This window comes from Rhincodon typus, chromosome 15 (genome assembly GCF_021869965.1).
Source record: "Rhincodon typus isolate 14 chromosome 15, sRhiTyp1.1, whole genome shotgun sequence".
Lineage (NCBI taxonomy): Eukaryota > Metazoa > Chordata > Chondrichthyes > Orectolobiformes > Rhincodontidae > Rhincodon > Rhincodon typus.
The window spans coordinates 24,450,137-24,461,835 of record NC_063346.1 but is presented as its reverse complement, the minus strand read 5'-3'; the positions used below and the strand labels follow the sequence as shown (position 1 = coordinate 24,461,835).

The window sequence follows — 11,699 nt, the reverse complement described above, 5'->3', positions numbered from 1 at the left end:
CATAGGAGCAGAGAGGCTCTCTGCTCCTATGATGCTGCTTGGCCTGCTGTGTTCATCCAGCCCTGCACCTTGTTGTCAAAAATTAACATTGTTTGGGTGTCATGGACCAACAGTAGCAGCAGAATTGTGCACCATTACGATCCACATCTTTGTGGCTCAGCACATCTCTCACTTGCCAATCACCACCAAGCCAGGAGACCTGTCTGCTGTTATGGAGAGGCTACTTTTCTTTTATTTTCATGAATTCATTTATTAGGTGATGCAGTCACATAATAACAAAGCTTCTGTACATGTGTTGACTATGAGGTGTTTGGATTCATACAGAAGCCGATTTAAAAGAATTCATCAATATGCCCAATAATTATCAACACTCCATTAACCATAAAGCCACATTATGAAAAGTAAGCCTTAATTTCCTACACACCAGAATATTTAAATTGGCACTGAACAAAAGGTAGAAGTTAACAACAAGACTTTCATAATAACTGACATTCAGTTCTACACTCAAAGGACATTTTCTAGCTCAGGGGTACAGGCTCTACCACAACACAAGAGCCACAGATTCAGATATTTTCTAATCAAGTTGTTCAGCAAAGTTATAACACATCTCTGGAGCAGATGGGACTTGAACCCAACTCCTGACTAAGGAGGAGGACACTACCGCTGCACCACAGGAGCCTCATTTTTATTTTTTTTTAAAAACAACCCATCACCAAATCGTCAGGTTTTGTTTTTAAAATCACCAGATTGTTTTCTAATCAACATGCTCAGAAATGTTATGACACACCTCTGGAATAGAATGGTACTTGAGCCTGGGTCTCCTGGTAGGGATACTCCAACTGTGCCACAAGAGCCCTTACAAAAGCTCTAACTGTTTTTAAGTTTTTGTTCCATTTAATCTACTTTTTTAATCAGCCTGTGCAGGGATGTTATTACACACCTCTGGCTCAGGTGGGAATTGAACCCAGGCCAGGGGTAGGGACACTACCACTGTGCCATACAAGCCCTTACAAAAGTCCTTTTATCATTAACCCACTCCTCTAATCAACCTGTTCAGTGATGTTATTACACATATCTGGAGTAGGTGGGGCTTGACCCCAGTCTCCTGGTCCAGGGGTAGGGGCACTACCACTGCGCTATAAGTAAGGTTTTTGTGCCCTCTTGTTTTTCTAATCAACCTGGTTAGAGATGTTATTACACACCTCTGGAGCAGGTGGGACTTGAACCCGGGTCTCTTGGTCCAAGGATAGGGACACTACCAGTGCCATACAAGAAAGCCCTATTTTTCCAAGCAACCTATTCAGAGATGTGATTACACACCTCTGGAGGGGATGGAACTTGAACCCGGGTCTCTTAGTCCAGGGGTATGGACACTACTGCTGCACCAAAGGGCCCCTCTGGGGCAAAAGCCCTAAAACATATGCTCCATTAACTATTAACTGCTCTCTATTATCTCTTCAGCATGTCCTGGTTAACTATGAAAGGAATCACCATTTACAACACTGTCAGTAATGGCCTACAGATGGTTCATTTTCAGAGGTTAATGTTGGTGGTTTGTACCAATACAAACAAAAAATGGTACAGATAATATGCTGCCAGAAGTTGGAATACATGACAGCAAAGAATCTCCATCATCTTGTTCAAACGGACACTGAAAAATGCAGAAATTCCTAACAAGTTAAATTCGCTGGCGCTCATGAATTGATATGCAGGTGTAAAGAATATCTTTAAATTAACTTTAAAATGGAAGTTATATACAGAATATTATAATTGTATCAATTTGAACGACTTACTGTCACTAATGGGAATCGAAGATTGTCCCCTTGCAGATTATTAAAGTTCTCAAACGTGCTCCAAGCCACAAAGTCACCACTTGCGCTAGTTCCAACAATCATCAAAACTTGATATTGGAATCTAATATTTGGCTGCTCTTCATAGGTGTTTACTTTTAACCAAAAACCTATGGTAAGAAAATCAGATTAATTAAAAGATCATTCATTTACGTAAGCTTAAAATTGAAGTCTTTCATTCAGTACAACACTACAACTATAAAGTGCTACACATTAATATACATCATACTGTACATTACAATTTCTGTAATTGTTTCATATACTGTCTGATTAATGGAGTAAACTGTTGTTAACTAACCACAAACCTAAGTGCCTAAACTACAACAGCTAGATAATCTAAGAAGAACAAGCAGCAACTAATTACCAATTCAGCCAGCAGGGTATCACCAAACAATTTCCCATGAAGGCAATGGAAATATTTGCAGTAGTTTGTCACTTCTACTCTCCCCTCCCCGCCAAAAAAAACATACACACACCCCTCTGTAACCTTTGGCCATATAACACCAAAAATAATATTGTTTCTTGGACTGGACAAATGTAAATAGAAAAGTTCATCAATAGTAGGACTGCTATTTTCCTTGATAGACCTTAATGATCTTGACTTACTGCCGCCTTGCTTAGTACATAAATAGCTTCACCCAGAAAGTGGTGATGGTAGAAATGATTAGGTTGAATGCCGCACAGTACAGATACAGAAGAATATAAAAGCAGAGCCCTGTGTTCATTTGTTTACAATTTACCAAATGTTGTTTGATGGACTTTAGAAGCAAAGGATTAAATTTGTTAGCTTTATACCAAGTAGCCTCCGATCAACAATGTCTATTGTTGCATGTAGTCTATGTCTACCAATGATGAATGGGACTAGCGCATATTTTGGCTAAATTAAGAGTCTGAAAAGTTCTAGGACACCATACATCTAGTCAATGGCAGTTCCTTGTAACAAATCATAGTGTTCCAATCACAAAGGGTCCTTTATTCCCTGTGGTGTTCCATTTGTTTCATTTGTTATCATACACAGAAGGGTTTCTCTGTGATTCTCCAATTCTGAGGAAGGATGCTCTTGCTCTTGAGGGTGTGCAGCAAGGTTAGCAGGCTGATTCCGGGGATGGCAGGTCTGACGTATGAGGAGAGACTGACTAAGTTGGGATTGTTTTTGCTGGAGTTCAGACAAATGAGGGGGGGATCTCAGAGACTTGTAAAATTCTAACAGGACTGGACAGGGTAGATACAGGGAGGATGTTCCCAATAGTGGGTGTGCCCAGAACCAGGGGTCACAGTATGAGGATTCGGGGTAGACAATTTAGGACGGAAATGAGAAGAGATTTCTTCACCCAAAGAGTAGTGAGCCTGTGGAATTCATTACCACAGGAAGTTTTGGCATCAACTACATTGAATGTGTTCAAGAGGCAACGAGATATAGCACTTGGGGTGAATGGGATCAAAGGTTATGGGGAGGAAGCAGGATTAGGCTATCGAGTTGGACAATCAGCCATGATTGTGAAGAATGGCGGAGCAGGCTCAAAGGGCTGAATGGCCTCCTCCTGCTCCTATCTTCTACGTTTCTATGTCTACGTTTCTATGTCTACGTTTCTATGTCTACGTTTCTATGTGTCTATGTCTATGTCTATGTTTCCTGCAAGGCACACCAACATCCTCAAGGTCAATTGGGAATACCCTAGCATGACCACTGCCACTTTTTCTTAGCTTATTGCAATTAGGACAACCAAACTCCCTAACGAAATGAATCATATTCAGGACGTTAGCTTTTGAGGGCACATCACAATGATTTCTGTTCTACAATGATCACAGCTCAGATCAGAGCCAAGAACATATAATTTTCAAAAATGGCTTCATGAATGGATTTGCAAAATGGCTTCAGGTGAGTATTCACACATAATATTTGTTCGTGAAACCAGAAACTGCCAAGTTTGATACTATGCAGTTCATTCTCTTAGCACTAGGAATGTCATTGGTAGAAAAATAAATAACTTGCAAGCTCCCTTCGCTATAAGTGAGCTACACTGCCCCATCAACATACTGCATGAAAGAAATGTGATTAGAGTTGGACAAGAATTCCCCAAGGCTGGTTTGAAGTCCCATCATAAATTTCACTTCTGGCATTGAAGTCTTTTCTTTCCCCTAGTAGTGCACATATGTAGAAGATCTTGATGAAAATTAGGTCTCTTTACTATGTTCTTCAACTGATCTTCTACTGGTACATCAAGAAAGAACAACTCTTCCTGCTTAACATTTTACAATTTTACAATTTCTCCCACAGTTAGGAATAAGTTCGGACTAAAACCACTGCAGTCATCTACTTGCATGTCAAAATGATTGTCTAAACCTGTGAAACTTGAGTAGAAATTTCAACTTAGTAAAGTGGTTCAATAACCTGTACTGAGTTTTATTGCAAAGGTTTGGAAAATGACAATGCAGAGGCAAATCAAAAATCACCCAGCCACGTCCAGAGAAACTCTGTAGCGGACTGCAAGGGTTAATGTGAATGATGCTTTCTCCAAGGCTGTAATGGGGGTACCTACAAACAGAAGCTGTGTCTTCAACAACTATGCAATAAGAAAATTTTCCATCTGCAAGATTCAGCTCCTCTTCAGTAAAGGGGAGTTGCCTCATATTCCACTAAGCTCACCTTTAGTGTCACTGACGTTAAAAGAAATGGTTGAGGGCAAGCACGTGTTAAAAGAAGTTATCAAATGCCATTTTTCTGTCAGAGAGTTGGTCAAAGCCACAGATGGGAACATAGAACATCAAACATAAAAGAAAGAAGCAAGAAAATGCCATTTGGCACATCAAGCCCACTCCACCAGTCATTATGATCATAGCTAATCCCCTACCTTAATTCCATTCCCCCATGCCCATCCCAGACCTCTAAATATATTTCTTAAATATATTTAATGATTTGATCTCCATAATCTTATGTAGTAGAGAATTCCAAAAGGATGCCACCCTCAGTGAAGAAATCTCATCCGAGTCCACAACAGTATCCCTCTGTATCTTGAGACCATGACCCCTTGTCTTGGACTCCTCAATTAAATCCCAGCATCCAGTTTGTCCAGCCTGGTCAGAATCTTATGTTTCAACGAGATTTCCTCTCATTCTTCTAAACTCCAGTAAGTATACCCAACGTATTTAACCTTCCATCATGAGATGCCTTCAATGCAGGAATCAACTAGTGAAACTTCTCTGAACAATCTCTAATACGAATATGTACTTTTTTTTTAAGTACGGAGACAAATATTGCAGCCAGAAGGTGCAATGTTACCAATGCCTTATACAGTTGCAATAAGCCTTCCTGATTTTTATTCTCCATTCCCCCTTACAGTATAGGCTGACATTGCATTTGCCTTCCTAATTGCTTGCTGTACCAGAATGCTGACATTTTGAGATTCATGTACAAGGATACCAAAGTCAGTTCTATAGTCTTTCCCTATTTAAATAATATTCTGCTTTTCTAATCTTCCTGCCAAAATGAATGGCCTCACATTTTTCCACATCATATTCCAACCGCAAGTCTGTATCCACTCACTTAACCCATCTATTTTGCTTTGCAAACGCTTGGCATTCTCCTCACAATTTGCTTTCCCACTTAGCATGATTTCAGCAGATTTGGTTTCAAACAGTCAGTCCTTTCATCCAAGTAATTAATATTGATTGTAAACAGTTGTGGCCCTAGCACTGATTGCCGCATCAGCTTGCTTGTTACAGTTTGCCAATCTGAAAACAATTTATTTATCCAGACTCTGTTTCCTTTGGTTTGCTACTCCTCTCTCATCGTTTAAAAATCAGCCCCATGAGATCTTATCTTGTGCAGTAACCTTTCATGTGATATTGTATTGAATGCCTTTTCAATTGTACTCTAAAATGAAATCTCCTATTCTAGAGGCTACTTGTGGTATGCTTTCCAATTCAGGTATACTTTGTCAGATGATACCAGCATCTAGTTGTGCCAGACTTGCTGAATCACAAACTAAACATGGGGTCATTTTTGCATAACTGAAAGGCCAGTGCATGGCAAGAGACTTACATTGTTCCAAGCAAGGTGGAGTATACTGAGCAGAGATAACAAGAACTGCAGATGCTGGAGTCAGAGATAACACAGTGTAGGGGCTGGAGGAACACAGCAGGCCAGGCAGCATCAGAGGAGCAAGAAAGTTGACGTTTCAGGTCGGGACCCTTCTTCAGAAATGGGGAGGGGGAAGGGAGCTCAGAAATAAATAAAGAGGAGGGGTGGGCTGGGGAAGGTAGGTGGGACGGTGATGGATGAGTGCAGGTAGGGAGTGATGGGGATTGGTCAGTGAGGTGGGAGGAGTAGATAGGTGGGAGTACCTTTGGAATTTTGTTGCAAAGGAGCCCATTAGTGTGTAGGTGTGCCCTGCACACTTTACATTGATTTTTCTGGTCAGTGTCTCTTGGTACACCAAAAATCTTTATTTTAAACTGAATCTTTACCAGCCCCAGGAGATAGCTTTTTAGTTGTGGTGCTCATCTCTTCCCCATGAAACATGCCCTCCTGTATCCTGATGGTGACTGAGGAGAGGAATCCAACCTTTTGCATGCTACAACAAATCCATCAATCTCAAGTGAAGGTCATGAGTCATTGCAATGCATTTATAACATTAAGTGCTGCACCAATCAACAAGATTGTGCCTCTGAGCAATATCGCTTATCTTCTACTTCCACACTCATTTCAGTCAGCAGGCAAGCTGGCACAGCACCTTGCCACAACCTCAGGTTCGACTGCATGGAGATATCATTGATAATTTGGAGCACTAGCAGTTCAGAGTTTCCCCGCATGACTAGTCAGCTTTTCCCTGGACATGACACTTTAAGGGGAAACCAGCTGCCTCAAATGCACTCGTCCAGCTGCATCCAAGGACAAGTTGGCAGCTGACATGAAGAACTGGGTCCAGCAGACTCAAGGTCTGCTCAATATGCACACAAACTTATACCCATTACCTTTTCTTCTGGGCTTTAAATCAATTAAAACATGACAGCTTGATAGTTTTTAGCGACTTTAACAGTTCTTGGACAGCTTGAGAGCTTTTAGACAGTATTAAAGATTTTATAGTTTCAAAGAGTTTATGCACTTTTTAGGTACATTTGTGTCACTTTCAGGAGTCACAAATGGTTTCTTATTAATGCCAAAGGGCACCTGACATCCCTTCCCCCTTTCCCCAACCAAAGGTATCCAACGAACATATCCACAAGGTTACCTCATCTCCCCAAAGTCTTCACAAATCTAATGTCAACACTCTGAGTTCCATGATACTTTAGTGGTGGATACTGATGATTTAAGTAGCTAGTTACCAACATAGAACATGCATGCACACAACCCAACCGGACTCCATTCTGCCCTCATGAAAACGAGACGTGCACTCTCTCATGGCAAGAATGTAATACCACTCCTTCCTGTCTCCCCAGCTCTAGCTGCTCAAGGGTAATTAGGGATGGTTAACAAATGCTGGCCTTGCCAGTGGCGTCTATATCCTGTGAAAGATGTAAAGAAAACAAAACTATTTAGAGTCATAGAGCTGTACAGCATGGAAACAGACCCTTCGGTCCAACTTATCCATGTCGACCAGATATCCTAAATTAATCCAGTCCCATTTGCCAGCATTTGGCCCATATCTCTCTAAACCCTTCCTATTCATATAACCATCCAGATGCCTTTTAAATGTTGTAATTGTACCAGCCTCCACCACTTCCTGTCGCAACTCATTCCACACAAACACTACCCTCTACGTGAAAAAGTTGCCCCTTAGGTCCCTTTTAAATCTTTTCCTCTCACCTTAAACGTTTGCCCTCTAGATTTTGACTGCCTCACCCTAGGGAAATAAACCTTGTCTACTTACCCTATCCACACTGTTCATAACTTTATAAACCTCTGTAAAAGGTCACCCCTCAGCCTCTGGCAATCCAGGGAAAATAGCCCCAGCCTATTCAGCCACTCCCTATAGCTCAAACCCTCCAACTCTGGCAACATGCTTGTAAATCTTTTCTGAGCCCTTTCGAGTTTCACAACATCCTTCCTATAGCAGGGAGGCCAGAATTGTCACAGTATTCCAAAAGTGGCCTAACCAATGTCCCGAACAGACACAATATCAAGTTAATGTTACTATGTGGCTGAATCACCTACCAAAAAGAGCTTGCGAAAAAAAGGAGCTTCTGAAATATCTCAAATGCAGCTGTCAAAGACAAATTATTTTCACCAAAAGAGGGAACAGGTGAGATTGCTCTTGCAGGGATCTGGCATAGGTACGTTGGGCCAAATGGCATCTTTCTGTCCTGGAACTACTCTCTAATTCTATTCAGTGGAGTGAAGATCCAAGGGAGCATTGCGAAAGTCACAAGTAACATTGTAAGTGACTGAAATAATGGCAAACTATCCCTGCTTATTCTTATGGGTGAACATACCATCCGCCTCCAACACCTCTCCACTGTCATTCAATAGGCAAGACTGTTCTCATTCGTTTCCATTCTTATCTACCTAACTCTAGCCAGAGAATAATTTGCCATGGCTACTGTTAAAGGTCCTGCACCATTCCTTCTGCTATCTCCTAAGGACCTATCCTTGGCTTCCAATTTTCCAATTGATGCTGACCCTTCAGAAGTCACTGCTACTAAAGTGAGGTGCAGCGCAGTGGCTCAGTGGTTAGCACTGCCACCTCACAGCGCCAGGGATTTGGATTCAATTTTAATCTTGGATGACTGTCTATTTGGAGTTTGCGTATTCTGCCCGTGTCTGCATGGGTTTCCTCCGGGTGCTCCAGTTTTCTCCTACAGTCCAGGGTGGATTCACCATGGGAAATGCAGGGTTACAAGGATAGGGTAGTGGGGGAGGGTCTGCATGGAATGCTCAAGCATCAGTATGGACTCGACGGGCTGAATGGCCTGCTTCCACAGTGTAGGAATTATATGATTCTGACCAATAAAAAATCTCAAAAAAGAAATTAAACTGGATGTCATTTTGTGCATGGAAAATTATGTCTCACTAATCTGATTTGAGCTTTTTGAGGAAGTAATGAAGAGGACTGATGAGGGCAGAGCGGTGGATGTGATCTATATGGACTTCACTAAGGCATTTGACAGGGTTCCTCGTGGTAGACTGGTTAGCAAGGTTAGATCACATGGAATAGAGGGAGAACTAGCTTTTTGAATACAGAAGTGGCTCAAAGGTAGAATGTAGAAGGTGGTGGTCGTGGAGTGTTGCTTTTCAGTCTGGAGGCTTGTGACCAGTGATGTGCCACAAGAACTAGTGCTGGGTCCACTGCTTTTTGTCAGTTATACAAATGATTTGGATGTGAACGTAGGAGAGGTATAGTTAGTAAGTTTGCAGGTGACACCAAAATTGGAGCTGTAGTGGATTGCGAAGAAGGTTACCTCAGACTACAACAGGATCTTGATCAGATGGGCCAATGGGCTGAGGAGTGGCAGATGGAGTTTAATTTAGATAAATGTGAGGTGTTGCATTTTGGAAAGACAAATCAGGGTACGGCTTATACGCTTAATGGGAAGGTCCTGGGATTGTTGCTGAAGATATGTTGGAATGCAGGTTCAAAGTTCCTTGAAAGCAGAGTCACAGGTATTTAGGATAGTGAAGACGATGCTTGGTATGCTTGCCTTTATTGGTCAGTAAATTGACTATAAAGTTGGTAAGTCATGTTGCAGCTGTACCTGACATTAGTTAGGCCACTTTTGGAATACTGAAATTCTGGTCTCCCTGCTATATTTATTGCCCGTCCCTAGTTACCCTTAAGAAGGTAGTGGTGACCTGCCTTCTTCAGCCGCTACAGACCACCTGCTATGGGCTAACCACAATGCCTTTTGGGAGTGAATTCAAGGATTTTAACCCAGTGATAGTGAAGGAATGTTGATATATTGGATGGTGAGTCATGATAGTTGGTAAGGGAACCAAGAGGGAAAAAAACTTTCCTGATTTCATCCTCAACAATCTGCCTACTACAAATGCACAATTTATGATTCATGACAGTATTAGTAGGAGTGACCACGGCTCAATCCTTGTGGAGACAAAAGCCCGTCTTCACATTAAAGATACTCTTAATATAGTGTTCTATGGCACTAAGACTGTGCTAAGTGAGATTGACTTCAAACAGATCTAGAAATTCAAGATTGGGCATCCATGAGGCACTGTGAGATAGCAGCAGAATTGGGCTCCAACACAACCTGCAGCTTCACAACTTGGCATATTCCCCACTCTACCAATACCATCAAGCAAGGGGACCAACCCTTGTTCAATGAAGACTGCGGGAATACATGCCAGGAGCAACACCAGGCATACGTAAAAATGAGGTGTCAATCTAGTGAGGCGACAAAAGAGGACAACTTATGTCACAAATAACTTAAGAGAAAGTGATAGACAGGGCTAAGCGATTCAACAACCAACAGATCAGAGCTAAGCTCTGCAGTTCTGCCACATCCAGTCATGAATGATGCTGGACATTTAAACAACTCAGTGGAGGAAAAGGCTTGACAAATACTCCATCCTTAATGATGGGACAGTCCAGCACATCTGCAAAAGACAGGCTGAAGCATTTGCTCCAGAAGCTTCACACCATCTAGGACAAAACAGTTCACTTGATCAGCATCACATCGACAAACATTCTGTCCTTCCAGCACTGACACTCAGTAGCAGTTGCATGTACCATTTACAAGATGCACTGCAGAAATTCACTAAGGTTAAATTCAACAGGTCCTTCACACCTTCCAAACTCTCAACCACTACCATCTAGAAGGATAAGGGCAGCAGATACAATGGAACAGCAACATCTAAACATTCCCCTACAAGCCAATCACCATCCTGATTTGGAAACATATCACTGTTCCATCACTATCATTCGATTAAAATCCTGAAAACGTCTCCCAAACAGTATTGTGGGTCTGCCTATCAAAAGAACTGCAGCAGTAACAAAAGCAGCTCATCACCACTTTCTCAAGGGCAACTACGGATAGGTAACGATTGCTGCCCTAGCTGGTGACTTTAACATTACATTAATGAATAGCCACTGAATGTTAAATTCTCTCCTATTGGAGATAGTCATTGCTTGCCACTTGTACTGTGTGATCGTTACTTGCCCCCTATTAATTCTAGTCTGCATTGCTGCATATGGGCACAAATTACTTTAGTATCTGACAACTTACGAATAATTCTGGACATACGTTCACTGATGATTGCACACTCACTTTTAACCCTGTGATGGACAGAAGGTCACTGATGAAGCAGTGAAGATGTATGAGACTAGGACACTAGTCCTGGGAACGAGATGTTTGGCCTCTAACAACTACAACCTTTTCATGTATGACTCCATTCAGTGAAGAGTTTTCTCTCCAGTTCCCATTGAACCCAGTTTTACTCAGGCTCCTTGATGCCTTACTCAGTTGAATGCTGCCTTGATGTGAAAGGCAGTCACTCTCAATTCACTTTAAGTCCAGTTCTTTGTTCATATTTGAATTAAGATTGTAATGACGTCAGGAGCTGAGTGGCCTTGGCAGAATCCAAAGTGAACATCAGTGAGCAGATCGTTGCTGAACAGGTGCTACCTGATAGCAACTGTTAATTACAGCGGCTTTGTTCTTCCCAATATTAGTTAGAGGAAATTTCTCTTCAACAAGTACATTATATCAGCCAAGCAGTCTGAGAATTTTTAGAGAGCATGGAGGGGTCATGACAGATAGTAGTGGGGTAGAACTGGGATCAGCAAGCAAACATGCAGAATCTGACACTCTTTTAAAATGTGTCACCACGTGGCAGAACATACATTAAAAAAATGAAAAAAAAGGAGATAGTAAGGACTGCTGATGCTGGAGTCAGAG

At 41.7% G+C, this 11,699-nt stretch overlaps 1 protein-coding gene across 1 annotated transcript in view; it reads right to left on the bottom strand.

The window, feature by feature from the left end:
• The window catches only part of tmem231 (transmembrane protein 231), a 70,482-nt gene extending 68,523 nt beyond the window's left edge, over positions 1-1,959 (bottom strand). The window contains exon 1 of the mRNA XM_048605783.1: positions 1,794-1,959. Within this exon, the coding sequence (XP_048461740.1) occupies positions 1,794-1,895 (102 nt within the window). The 5' untranslated portion in view covers positions 1,896-1,959. The remainder of the gene's footprint in view (positions 1-1,793) is intronic.
• Between the last annotated feature and the right edge of the window lie 9,740 nt (positions 1,960-11,699).